Source organism: Phycodurus eques, chromosome 4 (genome assembly GCF_024500275.1).
Source record: "Phycodurus eques isolate BA_2022a chromosome 4, UOR_Pequ_1.1, whole genome shotgun sequence".
Classification (NCBI taxonomy): domain Eukaryota; kingdom Metazoa; phylum Chordata; class Actinopteri; order Syngnathiformes; family Syngnathidae; genus Phycodurus; species Phycodurus eques.
This window is the reverse complement of record NC_084528.1, coordinates 10,660,189-10,687,809: the sequence shown is the minus strand read 5'-3', so window position 1 is coordinate 10,687,809 and position 27,621 is coordinate 10,660,189. Positions and strand designations below refer to the sequence as shown.

The window sequence follows — 27,621 nt, the reverse complement described above, 5'->3', positions numbered from 1 at the left end:
GTTGTGCCATGAGACGGTCACTGATGGTGTAGTGGTACACTCGTCAGACTTTGGGGTGGGCAGCGTGACGGTGTGAATGTGAGTGCGAATGGTTGTCCGTGTCTATATGTGCCCTGCGACTGACTGCCGACCAGTTCAGGGTGTAGTCTGCCTTTCGCCCGAAGTCAGCTGGGATAGGCTCCAGCGCCCCGCGACCCTAACCAGGATAAGCGGTGTTGACAATGGATGGATGGATGGGTTGTGCCATGAGATTTTTTCTAATACAAAAGGGGTGACTTGGTTCAATAAAGATCGGTAAACACTGGAATATAGTACATTGTTTGTTGTAACAGGACAGCTGTGCTATCTAGTGGTGCAATTCAAAACAATGGTGTAATCAGTTACACCGATAACAAACAAAGATTTGTGTGTACAAATTACAATTAAAACCCCATTTTGACTTGGAGTGCATTAGATCACAATACCTGTACATGCTGATATACTTTTTAGAATCAAATCGAACAGCAGAACTCTTAAAAAGCTGGAAATGGCAAAAAGAACAACACATCATGCAGTGCACATAAATTTAGGTATCAGTTTCATAAAAGAACACACTGAAGGAGATATTTACCACTCAAATATGACATTGAGGCAAACGGTGCATTAATGTACCTTGGCATTGTCTATGATCGGGGAGACAGTCAGGTCCGCTTCAGTATGCAGAAGAGCTTTCACACAAGATGTGATGTCATTGCCAGTTATGGCCTTGTAGAAGAATAAAGGGAAAACAGATTTTTTTTGTAGGCCCAAACATAAGCCTTGTTGCCCAAAAACATATGTATAAGGAACACCAGCAGATGGAGACAGAGAATTTCTGGATAATTAGATAGCAAAATCTGCTGTACTGTACTATACTGTACTGTACGCTCATCGGCACCAATGGGCATCTCATCGATTCAAATGCAAAACCTGGATTTAAAGATAACAATGAGTTTTTCGTGACACCGTCAGAACATAATTATCGGTATTCTATCTATTAAATATTCAACATAAAAGAATGCACCCAACTAAGATTTAAGAAAACCTTCGGTTTCCTTTAATAATCAGTATTTGCAGTAGCATACTATACCACAAAATAGTCTGGGCCATTACTTGTAAATGAGGTTTGTCAATGTGCAGAAGAAGAAAAAAATAATAATCTAATGCTGCAATGTTGCAAAAATTAAAAAAAATAGTGTTTTAAAAAAATCCACAAGATTCCAACCACGTGAGTCTAACCATCATAAAAGTACTGACAAGTATTACTGCATTCACTGACACATTGAACAAAGGGCGCGCACTCATTTATGTTACAGTGGAATATGTTTATTGGACACAGCGCTGACTATATTGTTACGAGTACGAATAGTGTGACTACTGAGAGTTTTTTTTTTCTGAGGATGAAATTATTCGAGCATTATGGCATTGCAGCGGCACGGTGGGCGACTGGTTAGAGCGTCAGCCTCACAGTTCTGAGGAGCCGCGTTCAATCCCCGGCCCCGCCTGTGTGGAGTTTGCATGTTCTCCCCGTGCCTGCGTGGGTTTTCTCCGGGCACTCCGGTTTCCTCCCACATCCCAAAAAACATGCACTAATTGGAGACTCTAAATTGCCCGTAGGTGTGACTGTGAGTGCATATGGTTGTTTGTTTGTATATGCCCTGCGATTGGCTGGCGACCAGTTCAGGGTGTACCCCGCCTCCTGCCCGATGACAGCTGGGATAGGCTCCAGCACGCCCGCGACGCTAGTGAGGAGAAGCGGCTCAGAAAATGAATGGATTATGGCATTGCTAATGTATGCCTCCTCACCTTAGGGCTAAAGCAGAGCAATCTGATTGGACTCTTGTTAAAGACTTTGAAGCATCATTTTAACACAAGTCTCGCATTGGGTGTTGTAAGATTGTGCAGCTGTAACTAATTTAGTGACCAGTGAGCACAAGGTTTTATCTACTTAACAGTCATCTAGCAGTAATTCACTAAATCCAGCTTGTTGAAAAAACACAGTGTTTCTGCTTGAAGTTAAATAAAGACATAAATCAAATAAATAAATAAATTGTATGTCTGGACATCCTATTCAAACAGGTGAAAGGATGAAGGCCAAATCATTGCACTGCTGGGCATATGTATATATTGAATATGGTGTAAACTACCAGTACCATGTATGTCGCTCGCCTGAGGAGGACTACAATTTAAAGAGTCTGAGATGCTCCAGCTTCCTCTTGAAGTTTCACAGGAGCTAGAAGTAACAGAATATTTACATAACTTCTTGTGCAGTGGTACAGATTTAAAATTTACAATAAAAAAATTGAAATATGTAAATCCTGACTACGTCTAAATACCTGAGCAGAGAAATTGTCTCACTGTTATCATCCATGTCACTCTTTGGGCTGAAATTCGATGGATTACCTAGAGGAGGCGAGAACACATTTATACCCTCAAAAAGTGACAAAATCCAAATTAAAATGTATCAATCTTGCCATGCCATTTGTTGTACACGAACTCTGTCGACTTATGTTGAACATGTTTGGAGTGGGCCAATCAATTTTTAACAGGATAAAATTCATGTTTGTATGAATTGCAAGTCTGGGTAAATACAATTAATTTCTCTCAGAATAAACAGCACTTTGGAAAAGCACTCTTTACATAATGATAAGATACATATCCTATTGGGAGACTCACTAATCAATCAAATTTCAATAGTAGAGTGCATGTTCTGCCTTTACCAAAATAATAATGTTAAGTTTGATTGACACTGATCTGCGAAAGAAGTGGTACATTTCTACACCACTCAAAATTACAGTGCTAATGGGACAAGCCAAAAGTCGCAACAACTACAATTACAAATATTATCAATTCATCTTTGACAGTGTAAGTCAAAAGTTGATCATTATCTTTGTGAAGACAGAATTTTGAATATAGTTCTTGCTATCGATCTCACTGATTTGATTATATAGGTGGACCTAATGTTATGTGGCTGATGAGTATGTACATCAAGTATAGTATAGCCAAATCACCATCATTACGCCAGTCCATTATAATAAAAAAAAAAAAAAAAACACATTGACAAAATATATATTAACGAGTGTGAATGACTCCTCGGGCTGCAGTATTTGATCATTTTGTTTAGCCACTGTTTTATCTTCTGTCTTTTCTCACCTTTTCTGGGCTCTGCCAACTTCCTGGCTGATTCCTGACTGTTCCTTACAGTTCCATGGACAGTGTGTGTGTCAGTCTTGCTGCCTGGTCTGTTTGTTGTTGTGTTTCTTTTCCGTGATGAGGTCGACTTCTCTAAAGACTTGGTGACTGAAGTACTTGCCATTTCATTGTAAGGACATTTATCTGCCAGCCCCCCTAATGGAAAGGTGTCAGGGATTCTTCTGTGTCTGTTGTGTTATTGAAACAAAACATTGACACAATGGAAGCATATGCATTGAACACTTTTCAAGTAAACGTCATTGTAATTCTGTATGCATGTTAATGAATGAATACATTATCAACAATTCAAAAGCACTAAGTAAACAATATGCAGAAACAATGTCACATGACACACCCCCATACAGCTGAATCACCACTGTCTCTGCCATTGTTTCTGTCTGTAAACTCATCATCATCATCATACTCCTCTAAGTCATCTTCCTTTTTTTGTCCTTGTGTCCAAAACTGGTGACTGAGTAACTCTGGCCACTTAATCCTAAAGAAAAAAACAACACAACAACATAGTCAACTACAAGTTGATCACAACTACTAATAACATGTTTTAAATTTAAATTGAGAAATTTTAGTATCCCCCTCCTTGAGCCGGGCCCTTATCATGATGGAGGGGTTTGTGTGTCCCAATGATCCTAGGAGCTAAGTTGTCTGGGGCTTCACACCCCTGGTAGGGTGACCCATGGCAGACAGGTCCTAGGTGAGGGCCATAAGGCATAAGGGTGTCCACATGTGTGGACTTGAAGAAGGTGTTCAACCCTGTTCCTCTGAGAGTCCTGTGGGGGGTGCTTCGGGAGTATGGGGTGGCTATTCCCCTGATACGGGCCATTCGGTCCTGTACGCCCAGTGTCAGAGTTTGATCCCTATTGCCAGCAGTAAGTCGGACTCGTTTTCGGTGAGGGTTGGACTCTGCTAAGGCTGCCCTTTGTCACCAATTCTGTTCATAACTTTTATGGACATAATTTCTACGGCAGCAGAGGCGTAGAAGGGGTCCGGTTTGGATCTTTGCTTTTTGCAGATGATGTGGTTCTGTTGGCTTCATCAAGCCGTGATCTCCAACTCTCACTGGAGCGGTTTGCAGCAGAGTGTGAAGCGGCTGGGATGAGAATCAGCACCTCCAAATCTGAGACCATGCTCCTCATTTGGAAAAGGGTGGTGTGCCCTCTCCAGGTCGGGGATGAGATCCTGCCCGAAGTGGAGGTGTTCAAATATCTTGGGGTCTTGTTCACGAGTGAGGTAAAAATGGAACTGGAGATCGACAGGCGGATCGGTGCAATGTCTGCAGTGATGCGGACTTTGTATCGGTCCGTTGTGGTGATGAAAGAGCTAAGCCAAAAGGCGAAGCTCTCTATTTACCGGTCAATCTACGTTCCTACCCTCACCTATGCTCACGAGCTGTGGGTCGTGACCGAAAGAACAAGATCTCTGATACAACCGGCTGAAATGAGTTTCCTCTGCAGGGTTTCCAGGCTCTCCCTTAGAGATAAGGTGAGAAGCTCGGTCATCCGGGAGGGGTTCAGAGTAGAGCCACTGCTCCTCCACATTGAGAAGAGCCAGATGAGGTGGCTCGGGCACCTGTTTAGGATGCCTACGGGACACCTCCCTGGTGAGGTGTTCCAGGCACGTCCCACCGGGAGGAGACCCCGAGGACAACCCAGGACACGCTGGAGAGATGACGTCTCTCGGCTTGCCTGGGAACCCCTCGGGATCCCCTCGAAAGAGCTGGAGGAAGTGGCTGGGGAGAGGGAAGTGTGGGCTAAATAAATGTTAGTATTTAGACCTCAGTCATGTACAGTATGTGTGTGCGTGTGTGTGTGTGTGTGTGTGTGTGTGCGCGCGTGTGTGTGTGGAGGGGTGTCTGACCTCTCATCAGGCGTTTTGATGAGTAACGCTCGAAGAAGATTTTGAAAACTTTGACTGGGAAGAATGGTTGGAGACGCTGTATGAACAGTAATGGTCAGGTGTCGTTAATATAGTGCTTTTTTTCAATATTAATTCAAGTTAGGCAACGTATACTCTTGTATTTCCATGCAATAGTTCATGCATACTTGTCTGCATGGGAGATGAAGGTTCCTCATGTAAAATCCTTCCAGTGAGTTCATTGTGGTTAGCAGAGAAAAACGGTGGTTTACCTACAAAAACATTGGTATTATTCTTAGATGACTGTGTTCTACAATCTGCAACACAGGGATTGGATAAATACAGATTATCCATCCATCCATCCATCCATTTTCTGAGCCGCTTCTCCTCACTAGGGTCGCGGGCGTGCTGGAGCCTATCCCAGCTGTCATCGGGCAGGAGGCGGGGTACACCCTGAACTGGTTCCCAGCCAATCGCAGGGCACATACAAACAGACAACCATTCGCACTCACATGCACACCTACGGGCAAATTAGAGTCTCCAATTTATGCATGTTTTTGGGATGTGGGAGGAAACCGGAGTGCCCGGAGAAAACCCACGCAGGCACGGGGAGAACATGCAAACTCCACACAGTCGGGGCCGGGGATTGAACCCGGGTCCTCAGAACTGTGAGGCTGACGCTCTTACCAGTCGGCCACCGTGCCGCCTAAATACAGATTATATAAAACAAAATTACATTTTTCATTTGTGGGTACCATACCAGTGTACATGTAGAAGAGAATACAACCAAGAGCCCAGAGATCTGAGATAAACGTTGTTTCTGATCCCTGAAGGACCTCTGGAGCCATGTAAATTGGTGAGCCTGAAAATATACATAGTCCACATGATTAATTCTGTGCATCACATAACAGGAAAACAACGAATAAATACAACAACACTGACCTTGAAACCTTTTTTTCATATCCTCATATTTATATTTTTCCTCTGCATCTTCACATGAAGAACACAATGAGAAGAAATCTTCAAATGTTTCTCTCACTGTCTTGGAATGGCAGAAGTTACTAAACTTTAAAATACCACTACTATCCAGCAGGATCTATTGGAGGAAAGATGATAATCATAAATATACATAATCAAAATATATATGTGAGGTGGTTGATATCTTGATATGGTGGTGACATGTCTATGGTTGTGACATGTACATGTACAAACCTTAGTTGGTGTCAAGTCAGAGAAAATTATTCCTAACTTGTGGATGTGTTCCAGTCCTTTGACCAAGTCCCATCCAAACTTCCTCACGACACCTTCAGGCAGACATGCATCCCGATTTACCACAGATTCCAAGGAACCACCTAGCACACAAAGAGAGCAAGAGAGTTAAAGACACAGCCGGAATGACATGTAAGAGCAATAAATAAAGGAATGAAAACAAATTTTATTTCAGACAAAAGAAAAATCCCATTTGTGCCAACACCATACAGGCGCCATTACTATCCCGCCGAAAATAGGTGAAACCTATTGTAACATTGAGATTTCTAACAGATCAATGCTAAAAAAAATATATACCATCTGATAATTATTATAGGCGACACGGTGGTTGAGTGGTTAGAGCGTCTGCCTCACAGTTCTGAGGACCGGGGTTCAAATCCCGACCTCCCCTGTGTGGAGTTTGGATGTTCTCCCCGTGCCTGCGTGGGTTTTCTCCGGGCACTCCGGTTTCCTCCCACATCCAAAAAACATGCATGGTAGGTTCATTGAAGACTCTAAATTGCTCGTAGGTGTGAATGTGAGTGCGAATGGTTGTTTGTTTATGTGTGCCCTGCGATTGACTGGCAACCAGTTCAGGGTGTACCCCGCCTCCTGCCCGATGACAGCTGGGATAGGCTCCGGCACTCCCGCGAACCTTATGAGGATAAGCGGCTCAGAAAATGGATGGATGGATAATTATTATACAGTGTCAGTGGTGATCGAGGACCATTCGTTAGCTACTGACCTGTGCAGAGCTCAACCACTACCCACAAGTGCTTTTTGGTCTCATACCACTCATAAAAGCGTACAATGTTTGGATGATCCAGATCTTGACTCAGACGGACCTGTGAGGGAAACAAGATGATGTCAATCTTATTTTGCTCATTCCAGTAAAGAAGAAACACTACTCCTTATTAGTCACAATTTGAGGATTGTTCCATAAACTTCCAATGATTACTGATAATAATAATAGCAATAATAATAAAAGCGAGTGATATCCTACATGGTTGGTGATCTCAGGTTTCTTGACTTTGTCACTACATTTGAGGGCTACGTAGTTTAGATTTCCCTTCTGTCTTCCTTTATAGACAATAGATGTTGAGCCTCCTCCCAGCTCATCATACAGGATGAAGTTCTCCATCTGATGCGAGGGGGAGAGGGAAACAACGATATACAGTAGGATATTATAATATACACTTGAATATGCATATAAAAGTGACATTTATAGTATGACAGATATACATATACAGTTGCAGCACGGACAACATCTTACTGTATGGCACTGCCTTACAAAGTAACAGGCACTAAGTAATGTCATCAAACGTATTAAGATGTGTTGTATGTCAACACGGTTACACGAACAGACATTTTTGCTAACCTACCTGACAACTTTCTGGTCGCTTCAGCACCTCGTTCTCCCAACCGGAAGTCAGATAAATCGGGTACTCCACCCCAACCTGGGGGTGCTTTTATGAAACATTTGAGTCGCCACAAGTCACACAAGTCAAATTTTAATGTCTGTTTATATACGTGAGAATATTTGTTACGTTCTTTCAAACACAGGTTATCTGAGAATGGCACTAATTTTAAGTGTGGAAGGTTTCATTTCGTATGACTGCTCACCTTTACATGGTTTATTCCAGCGTTGCTAGGATACAAACGAAACAAAAAGTTTAGGACGGTCCAGGGTTCGACAAGCAAATCGTATTTATCGTTACAAAAATAATAATAATAATCATCCTAATAAGACAAATACAACAGTTATGTTTAGAAAAACTACTGCTATAAATATCGGTACAGTCATACAGTTTCAGACAGCAGCATGTACATCATGTTACCGTCTCCTTTTTGCACAGCCGGATACATAGCATTTAACATATAGTCAACCTTAAAACATGACTACTGATAGTATTTAGAATCCAAATTGTTTTGATTTCGGCCCAATGGTGCAACATGAGACATAGATGGTGATAATAAAAACAAAAATTCAAATATAAATAAGACGGAAAAAGAATGTGCAATAAGCATCAGAAAAGATTTATAAAGTTAGTTGAGTTCTGTGACTATGATGACTGTGAACACACTGAATCCTACAATATATCAGTACCCCAGTTTAGAATAGCCCAACTGAACCTTAAAGCTCAGCTCTGTAGCAGTTTCTTGACCACACAAAAGAAGGAGTCAAGAGAAGTAACACAACAATGGTGGCGGCCAGGGCGCCTACACAAACCCCATTGTTTCATCAAGCAGTGCACGTCATTTCAGTTCAGTACAGTTCACAATTTTAGACACTTCCTCTGAGAACTTAAAAGCTTAGCGCCACCATTGCTTATTCCACTTTTATGTTTTTGATATAGCAACACCAGTTGACCTATCTAGCCTGCTGCTTGAATTAGCCTGGCTGTAAACACTGTACCTCAATACTGCATGTCTGTATTCAGATAGCTGACATGAACTAAAGTTTCTGGATGTTGACCCTCAGTCTAGCCCTGTGTAATGGCTCGAGGATGATCCTGAGGAACTGAGGATGAGACTCCCCGCCCCAGACTTTGCATTACAGGCCGAGCCACACCTACAAGATTTCAAAGTGAGGCTCTGCTTTACTTGCTGATCAATATCAACAGATATATCAGTGGTTGCTCTGCTTTGGGGAGATGATTAAAAAATGAAGCAACACCAAGATTTTCCATCTTTTTAATCTATAACTTTATTTCCAAACACCGTGTACCAGAGTTAAAATTGTGTGCTGTGGAAATAAGAAGCAACACATATTGAGTTTATAAAACAATTTATATATGTACCCCGAAGGTAGTTCTTGCAGGTTTGGTTGTATTACTTTGTCATAAAAAAGTATTTCATATTTTTGGCCTCTGCAAATCAAGACATTCTTTGTCATCTTCTTCCTCTAATTCTTCTCTTTCAGTGTCCAGAAGCGGTGCTTCAATAACTCTGCCAAGTTCATTCTTAAGAACGACAAACAAAAGAATATAAATAATTTCATATTGAAATCAAGTCTACATAAGAGTTTTCATTGCATTTGAGTCACGTGTTTGTTTTAACCTCTTATCAGGGTTTTTGTTGAGTAAACGTTTCAGAAGATTTTGGAAATCCCGACTTGGAGGAGTCGTTGGCGACACTGCATCAAAGACTGTAAGGGTCAGCAAAAATAATGTAATGATGACACAATGACAATGACTCAATCAATTTAAAAAAAAAGTATATTGGCCCGTAACGTGAAATACTATCGGTATGTGTTAGTCTATGAACCTTTCTGTGTCGGAGATGATTGTTCTTGACACAAAATCATTTCCTTTAGTTCACTGTAGGAAATAGAGTAAAAGGGCGGTTTCCCTGTAAAACCAAATATGTTACATTTAAAAAAAAAATTTCATGACAACAATGTACTATACTGTGAAAAGATATCTATACATTGAACTGTAGCTAGGTTCTTGATCAGCAAATACCATACCAGTGTACATGTAGTAGAGAACACAACCAAGAGCCCAGAGATCAGACATTGCAGTAGTTTCTGATCCCAGGAGAACCTCTGGAGCCATGTAAGTTGGTGAGCCTGGGAACCATAATGGTAATCATATATAATATTATCCTAGTACAGGATCACGGGGAGCTGGAGCTTATATCTGCTGATTTCGGGGCAAAGGCAGACTACACCCTTGGCCCGGACTGGTCGCCAGTCATTCACATGACAGGTATAGGGACAGACAACCATTTACACTTATATTCTCACTGTCACTAAGTGGGAACTGAACACATTTAACACTATCAGGGCCTTTTTTAGTCAAGTAATTTGCAATTCATACAGAATCAATAGATAATTGACAACTAACCTTGAAACCTTTTCTTGATGTTGATGTCTTGATGTCTTGTGTCATATTTTATTTTTCCAGTTTCTTCCCATGTAGAACATAATAATAAAAAATCTTCAAGAGTATCTGTCTCTGTCTTGGAATAACAGAAATTTCCCAATTTTAACACGCCACTACTATCCAGCAGGATCTATAGGGGGAGAGATAGGAAAAATACAAATATTATGAATGTGATGTAGTTGATGCTTGATACATATGGAAACTTGTCCAAACCTTAGCAGGTGTCAAATCAGACAAAATGATTCGTAACTTGTGGATGTGTTCCAGTCCTTTGACCAAGTCCCACCCAAACTTCCTCACAACATCTTCTGGAAGACATCCATCCCGAATAATCACAGACTCCAAGGTACCACCTATCACGTTCAAGACCATGTTGACAGTAGATGTAAGACGCAGAAATTAGAGGATTGAGGATAGTGTTAAATAAGAAAATTAAAGAGAAAAGAATGATGACCCAAATACAAACCTAAGCAATTTATGCCAGCATAAGATTTAAATTCCAATTAACAGATCCATGCAAAATGAGAAAAACGTAGTTATTGAGAACCACTTATTGTGTGTACCGTAACTGACCTGAACAGAGCTCCACCTCCAACCACAAGTGTTTTTTGGTCTCGTACCACTCATAAAAGCGTACAACGTTTGGATGATCCAGATCTTTGCATATACGGACCTATAAAGTAAAAAACGACAATGGTAAACACGAGCGGTGTCACCATTCATCAATTAATCGACAACTAATCAGTCATCAAATTAGTTGACTGTTTTAATAATCGATCGTTTTGAGCCATTGTTTAATTAAAAATTGTGCAAATCTTCTTATTTCGGCTTCTCAACAGTAAATACTCTCAAATGTATGTAGTCCTCCATGAAAGCAGTCCTAACAATGTTTTGTTCAATCAAAATAAGAAATTTGCAAACATCTGCTTATACTTTGGAAAAGTATGATCAACATTTTGCCCATTTCTGACGGATGTTACGGAACAAACCAGGAAGTGAATCATAATCAATTGATGTAGAAAATAAAGAGTCAGTTGAATCTATTATGAAAATAATTGTTATTTGCAGCTGTAGTATGAATAACTTGGAATTGACATGTACAGTAGTTGGACCTGAAGCAGCCTCAGCATTGTATATAAAACTAGTAGCCCTTTGCATTAATCAGTACCCAAGAAGAATCTCTCAGTTTCAAATGGGGTGGTGAGTGCAACATCACTTCCACTTGTGTAATCTCCTCAGACCCGGGAGAGATCAGTAAGTGTAACTGGTGGCTGAGGTGTGCTGGAGGACGAGACGACCGATAGAAGACAGTGGGAATGACAGAAGTGACTCCAACCAGTGATAGACAGTTGGGTCCAATTTCTGGCTGGGTTGTGTTGTTTGAGCCGAGGATGCCGAGGACTAGTGGGGTCTCCGGGGAAGGGATGACAAATAACTGGAGTGTTTTGCGATGATTCCCAGAAATGAGCAGGTTGAATGGTACAGTTTGGTGGGTGACAGGGAGATGAGTCGCCCGTCCAGGGCTGTAACCTTCTTAGGGAACAGGAGGGGTTTGAGGGGAAGCTGGAGCTGACACGCCAAACCCTCATGGATAAAATTGTCATCAGTGCTGGAGCCAATGAGGGCACAGACTGGTGTGTTGTGAGCGGGACCAAGAATCCATGCAGGAACAGTCATACGGGAGGGAGCGCTTGGGGAGGTGTTGCTTTGGCTCACCACGAACACTCTCAGGTCGTGGTGAGCCCGGTCTTTTGGCTTGAGAGTCCAGGTGGCAATGAAGTGACCAGGCTGTCCACAATAGATGCATAATCGCTGAGTGAAGCGGCGCTGTCAGTTCCTGGTGGTGTAACCGGGTCCTGCCTAGTTGCATAGGCTGCTCTGGCCCAGTGGGGGTTGAAGATGAGGCGACAGGGGGTTAAGTGTGCGGCAGAGTCGTTGGAGGCGCCGTATTAAATCCAGAAAACCGGCCGCCATTTTCTTTCCATTTCACTGTGCCGTAAATTGGGTACGTGAATTTAGCGGAGGTCCACCAAAATCGCATTTTCTCTTTGTTCCGTGCAAGGTAATACTTGTTCTTTTCAGATTACATTGTTGGGAAATCCCTTTACCACATCGTTTTTACATTTTTTAATTTGGTTGAAATTTTCTGTGGTTCTGACGAAGATGAACATTTTCCTATATAAACAAAATAAACAAATAAACACATAAAAAGAAAAGTATCCTACATGGTTGGTGATTTCAGGCCTCTTTGCCTTGTCATTACATTTGAAGGCTACATAATTCAGAGTGCCCATCCTCCTTCCTTTATAGACAACAGTCATAGAGTCACTTCCCAGCTCCTCATACAGGTCAATGTTCTCCATCTGCTAGGAAAGAAGGGATAAAGGAAAAAAGGGATTGTTATAATATAACCTTGTTGTTCAAAATACATCAAGAAGTTGTAACAGACATGCTCTAGCCCGATGGCACTGTGACCCCAAAAACTCCAGACCAAGCAGCATCGCTGTCACCGTGTCCTCCGCCGAACGAGAGATGCGAGATTCAACTTCGCACACAGACGCTAAGTGAATTACAAACCCAAGGAGCATCAAATCTGAGATACAAAACACTAAATTAATTAACTTCCACCACCACCCAGACTGAAGAGACTCACCAACAAAGAGTTCTTCTTCCTGCTGCGTTCCGTGACACCCTGCCCACCTGGGCTGGGACAATGGACGGGGCACTAGCGACACCCACAGGTAGCGGAAAAAACACTGCAATCCCGGATTAACTAAACACAATCATCACTGGACTTGAATGTGATAATATTTTAACAACTTTACATTGGAATAGCACCACGAGTGATTGTATTTCTGCAAATTCGAATGTCTGATGTCAAATCTGTTTGTCACCTGAACCAGATGAAATGTTTCACCCCACACAACACAAATGCCACATTGCAAATATTAGTGTTCTCAACAACCACCTACACTTGAAACATTCGTTACAGGGATTAAAGAGGATGGGCGCGTGACAAGGCAAAGTTGGAAAATGGTCTCGTTATCTTAAATCCAATAATTAATATTTTATTCCACTGGTTTTAAACCACAAATGATCCTAAAATGAAATGCTATTCTAGAGGCACGGTCTGCCTTCCATTTGGTCAAAAGGGGCTGGCCTCGCTCTCTGAAGCGGATAAAAAGGTCGAAGTTCCTTTGGCCCTCGCTGGCTCTCTCTCACTCTCTCGTTGTTCCACCTGCCAAAGATCTGGCCCAACCCGGGAGCTCCCACCTCTCACCACGAGGTGGCGGAGGCTTGGAGACACCGAACTTCTCTGCCGCAGGAAGCACCTGCCAACTCCCCAAAGCTACCCTTTTGAGTGTGGGGGAGTTTACGGACGAGGCTCCGTTGGGAAGTAATTGCGGTGCGAGTTTTTCCCTGACCGCGTGGCAAGCATTGCCACTGCCAGCGCGCCGGCCATCCTGCACTTGAATTCGAGTTTATGTGTTTTTGGGATGAGAAAAAGTATGATAACTACCAGAAAAATTCAGTGGATGGAATTGGATTTTACTGTGACGTTGAAAAAGGTCTGGCTGCTCGGTACAACATAAGCAATACAATTACAGCAAAACACTAATTAATTTTACCTAGCAAGTGCTAACACAACTAGCTTGTATGCTGACAGTATAAGAGAGAATCTTTCTTGTGGCATCCCTATTATGTGTGTCAGGTGTTTTCAAATTGTGAGTAGTTAGCAGTTTGTAATCTTTAACTCCTCTTCCTTCGTCTATGCAGGCACGCATACACATGAAGCCTAAGTGGTGCTCAAGCACCTGTCCTTTTGCTCTGGATAGAAAAAGTGCCCTTTTTTCTGTAGCTCAGTTTTTTCTTCACTCATCAATATTTAAAAAAATGAAAACTACACTCTCTGTTATAAATTCTAAATAAAGTCGATCCAACAAGCATTTTTTTTTTTAGTCCTTGGGAGAATTATAAATATGATATATAACATTGATGCTTTGGAATTTCTTTTGTGCCCTTCTTCGGACTAGTACAGTACCTTTCAACAATGACAACCCTCTGATGCTGTGGAAGCTCCCTGCGGACCATGGCTTGTGTTGTAAGATGTGACTATAAAAATGCCAGGAGAAGCCAACTAGAACACCTGAGATTTATTTGGGGGTCGAATCAGAGCTACTTAAAATGGGGGTATTTGTGTGTTGACTTCCATTTATCATGAATTTGAATGTGATTGCTTATTCTGAACACAGCCACTTCCCTATTTATAAGAGGGAGTGTGCACTTGTGCAACCACATTATCTCAATTGTTTATTTTTTTTGTCTGCTCTAAAATAGATTTTTTTTTTAATTGGGTTGTACAGGTTATAGGTTAACTAATAATGGGGAAGAAAAGTTTTAAAGGTATCACAAAAACCTAACCTGTGGAATTGTTTTTTTATATGCCTTCACCACCTTAGTTAAGAGTTGTATTAGTGACTGTGTTGATTGTGTTCACAGAAATAAATACATAATCCATATACCACAGTATTTTTCTTAATTGTATGAATTATTTTGATGATGTCCGTGCACGTGTCTGCCTCTTTGGCAGTTGTGAATGTTAAAATGTTGCTTGTACAGTTCATAAATGTTGTGTTTATGTAAAGTGACCATGTAAAAGATTCCATAAAGGGGTGGAGTTGCACTCCTACAACAACGTGAAAGGTAACGATTTTTTATGTTAAGTCGGAGCACTCTGGATAACTCACCTGCACTAGCGCAGTATAATGTCATAATGACAATAAAAATAATAAGCACTTCTAGGCCATAAATCTAAAACAATCAAATGAAAAAGTATGGCGGTAACTGAGCGTGCCTTCTTGTGCCCCCAGGCGACTGTGTCTGTGACATTCGTAACTCGAAATGTCATATGTCTGTCCTAAATGGAGGACCCCGGTCCCCCTGCCTGTATACAATTTGAAAAAAACAGCATGTTTTTGCCACACAATTTCAACATTGCAGAGAGAAAGTGAGAGTTCTACCTTTGAGCCACGAATAGTGTTTTCACATTAACACTTGTATCTGTATGAGACCAGTAATATGGACAAATGTCTATGAAGATGCCTTCAACTTTGATATGACATCACAATCAGCAGCAACAGTCAAATTAGAGGTATGTTGTGCATGTTTGCGATTGTACACATTTGTTCCAGGAATAAGTATGGTAATCCTATTCTGTAACAGTACGGCAGTGATGGCAAGTACTCCTGTACTTTAGTTTTTAAGGTATCTGTACTTTAGTTGAGTATTTATTTTTCTAATAACTTTTTACTTTTCCTCCATGCATTTTAACACAGTTATGCATTCTACTCCTTTCTTGTCAAAATGGGCTTGTTACGTTTTTTCATCATCCTCAGATGACAACATAAAAAAGAGGTAAATATAGAGAATTAACTCTTAAGTTAGTCACATTTCAGATCTCGATTGATTGAGAGCTTGAGATGTTGGGGAGTTATAGGGCAGAAAAACAGGGACCGGGTAAACAACGCTATCGATCAATACAACCTAAAACAAGCAGAGATTCCAACAGCTTCTTCCCTCTTGGCAGTAACTTCATAAACAGTTAACTTGCAGTTCCATTGTAACATGCTGCCAATTTTGTCTTGAGATTGTTGTCACATCTCTGTCGGGACACTTCTACATTATTCATACACTCACTGTTAGTAGTCGCGTCATTCTGCACTATTTGCCTATCTGTTGTTGACCAATACTGACCACTCATGTGCTTGAGAACTATCTGCACCATTTGCACAATTAACACTGTTCCAGATTATTGCACTACTAGTCACTTACAACTGATTCAATTTCCTGAAGACTCTGCACCATTTGCACAATTGTCACTGTACCAGTTTATTGCTCTATTAGTCATTTCAAACTGCTCTAAATTGCTAGAGGATGCTGCTAACCCTAACCCAGTCATTGTATCAGCATTACCACATTACCAGTAAACTTTCATTGCTCAATGACTCTCCATTGTGTGTTTTTACATTTTTATGTCTCAAAAGTTTTTTTTTTTTTTTTTTTGTCAAAATGGCTGTCTGTCATACTAGAGCAGCTCCAACTACCGGAGACAAATTCATTGTGCGTTTTTGACATACTTGGCAAATAAAGATGATTTTGATTCTGATTCTGATGACACAACCAATTTGGAGAAGCAAGATATTCCCCACCCATAGGTTTTATTTGAGGGAATTGTTTGATGTTGTCGGCTCCAAGAATGATTTGTGACGAATGTGCAGTCTTATGCCAGCCTAAAAATTCACCAGGCTCTGGTGTTCAAAAATTATTTGTTCATGTTAATAAACACATACAGGTAAGGTGCACTTTTTTGTTATAATAAGCTAATTTTACATTAAATAAATGTATTTTATTTAACATATTTTTTATTAGTCATTTCACAACTTTAGCAAATCTTTGAAAGCACATTTTATGTTTTGATAGCATAAAAAGCCGGCGCCAACACAAGCAAAATCTTGGTTTTAAAAAAACCTAAACAAAACAAAGTTATCAAAACGGGTATTGCATATAATTGAGAGTAAAACACATTTTTTGCTTAGCTAAAGGTTTTGAATTAATACTTTTTCCAGCCATGTTTTTTTAACACCTTAGGTATCTGAACACCCACAGTACATACTTCAGTACAAAACGTGAGTACTTTTGCCACCTCTGCAGTATGTCTGCACGTTTGCAACAAAAGAAGGGAAACATATTTGTTCAAATCATATCTATATGTGATCAAAGCAAATGGTTCCTTCCAACCATTAACATTAACCGGAACACTATTCACCATCACTCTATTGTAAAAATAAACGACCAAAGGAAGTCACAATCGCATGGTGGTATAGCAATCCGTCATACTGATCTACCATATTTGAATAAAACGTGCTTTACAGACAACTTTTGAAACTGTGAGGACTATACTATATGCAGTACAATACATGCAAACCTATACAGCAACTAAGATAAATTCTAACGTTTATATTTTATTTTGAAAACATCGAAAAGGAAGTCGTAGCCCATGAAGCATCAGTTGCGTTGGTGTTTGACACAAATTAGCTGATTTGCTTTGTTCCCGTTTCACATTTGGGTTAACGGCAGCGGCATTCATTGTGGGAGCAGCCCTACATTAACTCAAGTTGAAGTCGACCAAAAGCAATTTAGTTGGTCGTGTTGAATTGCTCGTGCATGTTTTTAGTTAGATAAGGCACTCAAGATGAAGTGAGTGCGTAATCTTTTAGTATCGCGCCGTGCTGCTTCCTCCATTAAACGCTGCCAAACTTTGGTTGCAAAAAAAAAAAAAAAAAAAAAAAGACCCGGGATTTTAAATAGGTGGTTGTGGATCTCCGCTGTCTTCCAAAAACGGTAAGAACTCGTGTGTGTGTTTGTCAATTAATGTTTGTCGTATGAAGTTCTTTCATAGTTCGCTGAAAGGTGAGCAGGTGCAAAATGCCGCATTTGGTCTCTTACAGCTACAGACCGATAACGGGGATTTACAGGCCATTAACTGAATGAGTAACTTATCTGTGGGGTCTCCACAGTTTTTCTAAAACTCTGCTAATATTGTGGCAGTTGCTTGAATAAAAAGTATGTCAGCTATAGGTTTCTTTTCTCTCTCCTTTTTTAAAAATATATATGACAAGCATCCTAATCTGGCCTAATACAAGTGACACCTTTTGAAACGTTCAGTTTGCTGTTGCTGAGGGGTTCCAATTTGAATTTGAGCTCAGTCATTCCAAGTCAATGATTAGCCATTGGTGACTAGACACCATATTAAATTGCATTGACCAATGACTTCTGTTATGATGTGTAAAATGTATTTATTTTCATTTTTGTGCAGTTTAAGTTTCAACACCAGTACAAAAGACTGATGATGCTATACAATTTAATAATGTAAAAAAAGATAAGAAATGCACCAAATTATATCTAAAAGGTTTTTACTTTGAAATGTTTTAAGTAATATATGATGTTAGGAACTCTGCTGTACTAAAAATATTCGTATATTGGACTGTCTTGGACTGCCCAGAAGCTAAATGAAGGTCCAGTATGTTTGCTGTCAATATCACATGATCCATGGAACATCTGCTCACTATCATCTTAGTTTTTGGGTGACAATAAAAGTACCAGCTGGCAAGTATGCTGCTGGTCAAGGAACAACAACAGTATTTATGGTCATGCCAGCACATATTCTATGCAAATTATGTTTACCATTTTTGCGAGTATATGTTCAAAGTATTTTTACTGCATGTGATCACTGAGAAGAACACACGGATTCATAGAGAATTGTGTTACCACACAAAAACAAAACTGGCCAACCACTTGAAGAAGGGTGAGACTGAGCACGTAATTGTTTGTGTTCAGAAGACTACAATATGAAAAGAATTCTAACTGGGTTGACCTTGCAAAAGTTGTGGGCTGATGCTGTTTTAAACTGCAACTGGAACATTACCATGTACAGGTAATCCACAATGGGCAAAATAGAGACAGTTGTATTATAACCCATTAGTCTGCTTGTTCTAATCATATCTATATGGCCTTGAATGAAGCAATTTAAGCTGTTTTGAAAGCTCCCTTTGACTGATCATGCGACTTTCTGGTCATTTACATACAAGCGTATCTGCCATGTCTCATCTTTTTTTATCAGCTTCCTGTGGAGACATTTGAACAAGACAGTGTGTATCTGAATACTGCTATCCTTTGTCTAACAACAATAGTGGCGTTAAATCTCCTTTAAGATAATATTAATGGTTATAGTTTTATAAGGCTACTCCTGAATATTTCCACAGAGATCACAAAGTCTAGTATACATCAGTCATGTGGGCTTAGGGCATGAATTTTCCCTTTTGCAAATTTATTCTTGTAGGAGCATGACAAATTGCATTTGAGAAAATATGGAGAGAGAGAGAGATTGTAAAAACAAATAAGAATTGATTAATTATCCCCTTAGGCTATATGAGAAACATTGGCCCTGTTTGCACAATATTGTTTTAACAGATACATTAAGTAAAGTCCTTTTAGGCACTAGGTTTAAACAGCAAGCACATTTTGTGAGCTTAAAAATTCAAAGTTAAAGAGATTTTTTTTCATTTCGTGTAAACGGAGCTGCAACCTGTTTAAAGCCAAGGACAGCCGCATACACTGTATCACATTCAGTCATAAATAGGGTAGGGCATCAAGAATCGAGAACCGGTTGGAACCGGGACGAACATTCCGGTTCTCCCGTAATCGTTCACATTGAAAAATGTTGGTTCCCAGTTGTGATGCCCACAGTCCCCCGACCCCAAAAAAGAAAGTGTTGAAAACCAACGAAGAAGAACGCGGACGAAAGGCCTCTTGATTCTCCCGCGCTCTCACGGCCGACAACACCCGCATTGCATCACGCGAGTGACGTATTGGCCCGCGCGGACCCTTTGTGTCACTTGATGCGCGACGCGCACACGGCAAAAATTGTTGCTGCACATCGAATGCCGTGGAGATCATCTCTCGTGATTGGTCCGTTTTAGTCGCATGCTGTGATGACTTACTCACCGTTCCTCTCGGTTCCACATACCACTTACGCCGCCGCCTTCTTGATCGATTTTGCAGCATAATTAAAGGTGTCATCCAGGTCCATTTGTTCAAACAGACACTGTTCCATGGTCGCCATTGTTGTTGCTTTGTTCCTTGTTATGGAAAGGAAAGTAAAAACGGCTGCCGGAAAAGACCAAAAAATACAGAGGAAACTCCACCCTGTGGCGTCCTAGCCAATACCAGCCGTAGCGACACCCCCGACTTGGAGGAAAAACGGCAGTACATTTTCAAAACTGCGCATGTGGGTTGCGCTCGAGTATAAAGGCAAACTGCGCGTGGGATAGCCGCAGTGACGTCAGCGCGGTCACCGCACGCGCGAGAATAAAGTAGCCTTTAGACGTGCTTGTGCCCAACAGCGGCAGAGAACAAAGGTGTTTACTAACGTTAAAATAAATGGCCAGTCACCTTAGTCCAACACTTGGATTAAGATTGTACTGTGCAAAGGAGGCTTTTGGGATGTGTAGAAGTCTGACGTGCTCCCTCCCGGTTCAAGCCTCAGCCTGCACCGCATGGAACTTCAGTCAAGTGAATTGGGTAAGTGTGAAACAATAAAATACGTCTATGCCATCACTGAGGCAGCTCAGTTAAACGGTGGGTTGCAGTCCTGCACTGATGTTTTTTAGTGTTTATTTTAGTCTTCAAACCAACGTAAGCTGAGGAAGATAATTATTTTACCATACTGGAAAGAAAGTAGAAAGTCACAGTAGTTGTCTCACAGTATCACTAACCTTGTGCCTCATTGGTGGATAGGTAAAGGAATCAACGTTTACAGAGCATTTGGTTCCATTCATTACTCTTTTTCATGCCGTCTCGTTTTACTTTTGTTTTCACCGGTGTCTTGTAAAGTTAACCTTTCGTTCCAAAATGCTTAGTTCTGGTGTGTACCTTTCAAAATAAGGCTACACGCTGAAGGCATGAAGTCAAGGTAAAACTTGCACATATAAACCATTTGACGTGATAAAACAGTTGCAAATAACTATTTTAACAATGCTGTATTTAACTCTTCGCTGAAACATTAATTAATTAATATTAAGTCAATTGGGTTAGTTCCACACACATTGCCTTTTATTTCATAGGTTTGATATTGATACTGGTTATAAAGAACCCTGAGTCAAATGTTCATTTTAGTCTATGCTCCGGGCTGCTAAGAAAATAGATGTTCATAATTTGGACAACCCTTATTTAAACCATGCAAAAAAAAATTGACCCAGCCCCCTAAAAGAATCTGAATCGATAATCGTTTGGAAACAGAATGAGGAACCGGAATCGCTCAAATTCAAACGATGCCCAACCCTAGTCACAAATGGCTGAACACAGGGCTATCATGCGTGTTGCTCAAGATAATTAGCTTGATAAAGCTTCAGCCACTTTTTACACTTCTTGTGACCAGCAGAGGCATTAACAATACCCTTTGGATTATTGCTAGTGAACAAGCAGCTGGTCCCAAATGATGTGTTGGTATTTCGATAACATTGTCATCTGAATGTGGAACTGTTTGCAAAAAAACAACAGCTGAATAGACCGTTAAACCCCTCACAGACATAAGATAAATCTGGTGCAGTGAACCCCCGCAATTTCACTGTTCGCCATTCACAAATTCATCTATTCGTGCTTTTTGTCTGTGGAACCTACCCTCAACTATAAGCTGAAAAACTCACCTGTTTGTGGATTTTATGCGCTCTCTGTAATGCTCTAAAATGCCACATTAAAGATGATGCCAAAGCCCTGACCAATAGGAAAGTAGTAATTGGTGTCAAGAAAGTTTGTTGAAGTGATACATCTCGCCTGGGAAAACAAGCATTTTGTAGATCTGGGACAAACTAAGTTTAGCCTTCGTTGTTCACGGAAGTTATGGAGACTGTTTTCTTTTTTTTTTTCTTCTTCTAATTTCAATATCAGTAAGCCATTTATTTTTAAAGAGTAAATTTGTTTGATCAGTTTGAAATGATATTGAAATTATATTTATAATTTTGGGATCATGGTTTGTGGTATATTTTCAGTTTAGACTGTTAATATAGGCATTTATTCCTAAACCTTCTGGGGTGTCAGTTACTCATGGTTTTCGCTATTGACGACCGGCCTCGGTCCCTATCCCCCATGAAAAGCAGGGGCTTACTGTATTGTAGTTAGCAATTTTAATACACATTTATAACTGTTTAAAAGCAAAGATGCATCAGACATTCAGTTGGCTTTTATTATACTCAATTTAATCAATGCATGCTTCACTACCCACATCCCTTTTCCGGAATAGCAGTTGTGGTTGTAAATGATTGATCACCACTCAGACAGAGGGCATAAGAATATTGATTGCATTCATTGATCAAAAAAGTGGCGGCTCTTTCTGCGATTCTGACTAGAGCTGCATTTAAAAGTTTCCACAAACACTGTATACAAAGATGGACTGATGAGGGTATTAGACATTTAAAAAACAACAACATTCCAGACTTGTTGTTATTATAGCCAGATACTGTACTACATTTTCAACCTACCTGCTTATAGAAAGGATAGCATATTTTGGACCAGTGAGTAGTTTAGTTTTATATTAGCATTAAGATAAAAAGGTGTGCATTTTGTATTATCTGTAGAGGAAGCGGAAGAGGATGGGGCTGCGAGAGAGACTTGACAAAAAGTGGGGAATTAAATCAAATGCACTCTAGCCAGGAAAAGTAAAGTTTAGCAGTCCTTCTCCTACTTTACACAACAGAAACTCTTTATGTACAGTAATTGGTTATGATTCCTCTACAGGTTTGACGTTTTTGTTCAGCCTAAAATTGGTAAAGCCATCTACTCTTTATAACTTTAATAATTACTACAGTTAATTTATTTGATCAGTTGAGTTTCTGTTTTGGCCCGATTCAGTTTGTCATCATGAGAACGGTGTATGGTCATATGTCTGGTAATAATAATTTTTTTATCCAACATGGACTAAGTTAGGCTAATACTACTACATGGAGCTATGTACAGAAGGATATGTTATGGTAATCTATGGCCATGCCATTCATCGATTCATCCATTTTCAATATCACTATCTGTTAAGGGTCACAAGCAGCTGGATCTTATTTAAGCTGACTGGACGAAAGGTGGACTATACCTTGGACTGATTGACAGTCAGTCACAAGGGACATGGTATAGAGAGGAAGACAATCATTTACATCACACTGAACTGAACCTATGCTGCCTGCATGGAAGTCACACGAGCGAACCATTACACTATCAGTGACTCTTAGACCTTGCATTTATATTTAGGCGTTTGGCCAAGTGAAGACATTGTACCATTTTTTTCCCGTTGCAATCTAAAATGGAGGTTAACAACCTCATTTTTTCCCCCTTTGTCTTTCTCTTTCAGGTTTACAGGGAGTGATCGTTGGACTTTCATGTCTGTAGCCATGGTTGTGTGGTCTCCTGCACTAGTTTTGTCAAGTCAGAGTAAAACTAAGTTACCTTAGATTTTGTGCTGCATGAACTTGTACATGGCTGGTCCTTCCTTATCCTGGTAGCTACTCGGTGCCAAGCTGGACCCGAAGACTCTTCCTCCCCACACCTGTTCCTGTACCTCCACCCCATCCCCAGAACAGCTGTCTAATCATATAGCTCACCTCCCCAACCCAGAGATCCATTTGGCCAACGAGGAGGAAGAGGAAGAAGAGTATGTCAGTGACGCACGGCTGCAGGCTTCGCTTGATGGGTTCATGGTCACCTACAGAGATGCAGAGACTATTACCGGTAATACTGCATATTTGTTTTATTGTACTCTGTGGCCGAAACATACTGCAGTCCATTTAGCATTACTAAATCAGCAATTGATAAATTAATGTTTTAACAGTCACGATTGTTTCCCTTCCAAAGATCAATTTTAGCTGCTTCAGTGTATTACTAAAGCTGAGCATCTAAGTTGTTTTAAATGTTTCCCAGGGCACAGCCTGTACTTCTAGATCTTTGAAAGCTGAGAAGCATACGCTGTGAGAAAGAGTCCCTCACTGGGAGCTTGTCGTAATGTCACATCCTGTTTGTAAAGGCGCTCCAGGGGACCTTAGCCTGCCAAAATGTAGCTTTAGCACTCTTGTTTCAACAGTCTAAATTGGCACATGACAGTATTTGTCACATCATGACATGGTAATGGATATTGATTCTAAGCCCTCAGCTGAACACCTAAAAAAATAAATGGCTGTGAACCTGACAAACCAGTGCTATGAACAAACCAGAATGGAAGGGACAATATACGCACATACATAGAACTTACGAATGAATTCATTGGAGATTTGGACTGCGAAGGTTTCCTTATGCACACAACCTACAGGAAAAGGACCTCCCAAGCACACCAACCTTGACCCATGAGGTCAGTTCCTCTTATTATTTCAAATAACAAGGTCAGCCAACCCCCTTCATCAAAAATAAATGTAGTGAAGAGTAGACTATGACTTCGGTTAGCAGTCTCTAGATATCATCCAAATATCCACACGAGGGGCTACGACAGGAGGAAATTGCTAGCGGTACTAATAGCCTTACTCGGTTATTGACAGATTGTTGCTTTTCTGCCATTGATCTTATTTTGTTCTATTTTAAAATTGTTGAACGATGCAGATGCTATGTGTGGATTAAATGGGATACTACTGCAAATAATACTTTTACAGTAGCAGTATTGTGAAAATGTCTCATCTTTTACTGTAATCAGCTTTCAGACACTACTGTAAATGATTAAATTGCTGTGTACGTGAACCAACTACAGCACAGGGTAGTGCTGCCATCTTCTGGTATGTTGGTATGCTCAATTTACCAGGAAAAATAAACCACATTGTTTTCCAACATTGTATTTGGCATCTTTCCCATCCATCTGTGGGTTGCAGTTAGTGTATTTTGTGCTCCTCTTTTGCCATTAGTGTTTCTTGTTTGGGTCCTCACAAGTGGAAAACGTTTGTGTTGAGTGTGCATAATTCCTCACAGCCCGGAGAAACACAAAAGAGCTGAATAGGTTTTCAGGTCGCCGAGGAGTGGGTCATACTCCGTTGTGGGCTTGTTCCTCCATGGCAACCAGCCAACTGTGATGCAAAGAGTTGAGTAACTTAGTTGGGTAAATAAAGGGTGCTGGTTTGGGTGAGAGAGAGAGAGAGAGAGAGAGACAGACAGACGGCGAAGAACAAAACAAGACGGAACTTCAGGGAAACCGTTATATAAGTGGACAAACAGAATCTAAACTCCTGGGCTTGGTCGCCAACTTTGCGACAATCAAAGCTTGGTGGAGAAGCCGTTGTGCTTTAACGTTTGGTTCTCCAGGAGAGCTTGGTTCTCAGTTTGCACTAGTATAGACAAAAAAAAATGTTGTTTTGTTTAGGGTTCCCTTTCTAATGTGTAAAATTCTGATTGGTTCAGTTTCTATTAGAGGTGCAACAACAATTTGATTAATTGACACTTAATAGATTATCAAATAAACATCTATTTTGATAATCGATTAATCGTTGAGAGACCTTGTTTAATTTGAAATTGTATAGATCCTCAGAATCACAGTAGACTGAATGTATGAATGAATGATTATCTGTGTGTTGAATACAAATAAGACATTTGCAAACATCTGCTTATACTTTGGAAGACAATAATCGTTTTTGTAGCGGACCAGTAACTGAATTATAACCATCATATATTTTAAAAATGCTTGATAGGTACTTGAACCAGACTATGGAAAAGGTGTACAAACTTGGTGAACTAAATACACCATTTTTGGAACAATTGTACTTCATCCTGTTGTGGTGCATTGGCGAGAGGGCATGTGCAGCTTGTGCAAGTGCTAGGAAGAGTCTGGTGGTGTGGGGGGTGGTGTGTGGGGGGGGGGGGGGCAGTCCATGTGGATGTCGTCATTGGCACGTGAGTCATGGTGAACCAGTTTGGCTCTGCTCTCATCTCCTCTTCACTCCTCCTCCTCCCTTTAACTTTAACTGGCTCTTCTAACCGGTGCTGTTCTCTAACTTTATTTGCACCCTCTGCCTTGAACTTCCTGTCTCACACTCCCAGTGTTCTCTCTCCCTCTCCCTCTCTCTCTCTCTCTCTCTCTCTCTCGCTCTTCTCTCGCTGTGGAGTCTTTTACGTCCTTGCCCTGTCCCGGACTTGTGGAAAATGTGATAGGTCGAGGGCTCAAAGTTTTTGTTCATGTTCCAGGCAACATGAGTGAGTACATTGCTGTCTTTGTGCTGTTTGAATTGCTCAATGGTTAGCTACATGTCTGACATATGGGCGGTTACCCTCATTCACTGTACTGTTGTCACTCCATTTTTGTCTTTGTCTCCTCCTGTCATCTGTTCGCTGTGACAGTTTTTTTTTAAGACCTAAAAGCCTCTGTATAAAGGAATACTATAATGAAATGGTAGTTACGGTCTTAGATACTGGAGTTGTTTGTATTCGAAATATTTTTTAAAACTGTTTTAAACATTTTCAAGGTCAAACTGTAATGAATTTCATGAACATGGGGGAAGTTGTCTCTTTGTTTTCTGCAGTGAGAACCACTGTACTGTATTGCTTTTTGGAGGATAGCCATGTTGGACAGGAGCTGTACTGTTCAAGGGTTTTAAATTTGGCCTTCACTGTGCTATAAACTGTATTACACCGACATGCCATACAGTGGGGTTGAATCCAGCCCATTTCTTTGCCTCTTTCTTCTGATCAAAGACTCAGTTCACAGTAATACTGCAGCAAAACTCACTGTATCAGTATTTGTCTTTTTAATGAAAGTCAGGGAGTTTGGCACACTGCATAATCACAACGCTTTCCCAAAAACCTTTGTAATATATTTCTTAAATCCAGAATTAGTTGGATAGTTATCAGACAGACCTAATGTGTTTTGCCATGTCTGACAGTTACACATTGCAGTGTTTATTGCTCTGAATGACAATGTGACAGTGGACTATTCTTACATTTGAACTTGGAACCTTTCTTTTCTTGGTCCAGCTGCAAACTGCTGCTAATGTGGTCTGACCCTACAGGTTGTCTTTTTGTACACACAGTACTTTAAACCAAAAGGCTCTACAACTTGACCTCTTAGATCATGAATCAACTTTTTATTTATCAGTTTTTAATGTTTGAACCCATCTTTACACTAAACTAAGAGTGGAAATACACTCATTAGTTTAAATCAAATGTGTGAAATAACAATAACCTGCTACTGTTACACAAACAGAAATGTTTTTTTTTTTTTTTTTTTTTTTACCTACCATAGCATAATGCAAAGGCAGTATATCATAGAGGCTTTTATGTTAAAAAAAAAAAAAAGCTATAGGAAAAAAAACAAACAAAATGGCTGTAAAAAGGCTATAGAATTGTGGCCATTTTTGATATCACAGCTGTGGTAAAAAATAACATTACATACACTTAGAACCTTAATGTGTGGCGTAATAAGTGCACTACTGTACTGAGAAGTGTTTCTATTGCAGTATGCTGGTTATCTTATTTAGCTACTTGGGTAGTTGTGGCAAGTGTTTTGGAATGAGGATGATAACTGAAAGGGTCCAAGATTTGATATCTCAGATTGGCATATAGCTCACAGTGAGCTAGACACCCAATAGTTCCCCAGGGCACGCGCTTACTGTGATGGGAAAATGCAGATGTAGAAATATTGTAAACCCCTCTCAGCTATAGTGCAGCAATGCAGTGCTAGATCCAAATTCAGATCTAGATTCAGTTCTGTGTTGGTAAAGAGTGATGCAGTAGCAGTTTCTACACCACTGCAAACTATGACCACAATAAAACAATGTACAGTGCTGTATAATAAAATGAATACCTGATGAATATAAACTGGGCATTATTATTATTGCTA

The 27,621-nt window shown here is 40.4% G+C and overlaps 2 protein-coding genes across 3 annotated transcripts in view; one reads left to right on the top strand and one right to left on the bottom strand.

The window, feature by feature from the left end:
* Positions 1–669: 669 nt before the first annotated feature.
* Positions 670–23,302, bottom strand: ulk4 (unc-51 like kinase 4). The gene is made up of 23 exons (XM_061675450.1): positions 23,265–23,302; positions 12,443–12,580; positions 10,791–10,890; positions 10,431–10,570; positions 10,179–10,347; positions 9,800–9,901; positions 9,598–9,681; positions 9,377–9,478; positions 8,438–8,489; positions 7,954–7,978; positions 7,713–7,787; positions 7,334–7,471; positions 7,076–7,175; positions 6,295–6,434; positions 6,025–6,178; positions 5,843–5,944; positions 5,271–5,354; positions 5,086–5,161; positions 3,566–3,706; positions 3,172–3,398; positions 2,355–2,421; positions 2,172–2,251; positions 670–744 (listed from the first exon to the last, which is right to left on the bottom strand). The coding sequence occupies exons 2-23, from the start codon at positions 12,578–12,580 to the stop codon at positions 728–730; spliced, it is 2,313 nt and encodes a 770-aa protein (XP_061531434.1). The 5' UTR covers positions 23,265–23,302; the 3' UTR covers positions 670–727.
* The window catches only part of LOC133401215 (trafficking kinesin-binding protein 1-like), a 39,669-nt gene continuing 29,359 nt past the window's right edge, over positions 17,312–27,621 (top strand). For both annotated transcript variants that reach the window (XM_061673920.1, XM_061673917.1), the window contains exons 1-2: positions 17,312–17,618; positions 23,170–23,546. In XM_061673920.1, the coding sequence (XP_061529904.1) occupies positions 23,513–23,546 (34 nt within the window). In that variant the 5' untranslated portion in view covers positions 17,312–17,618; positions 23,170–23,512. The remainder of the gene's footprint in view (positions 17,619–23,169; positions 23,547–27,621) is intronic.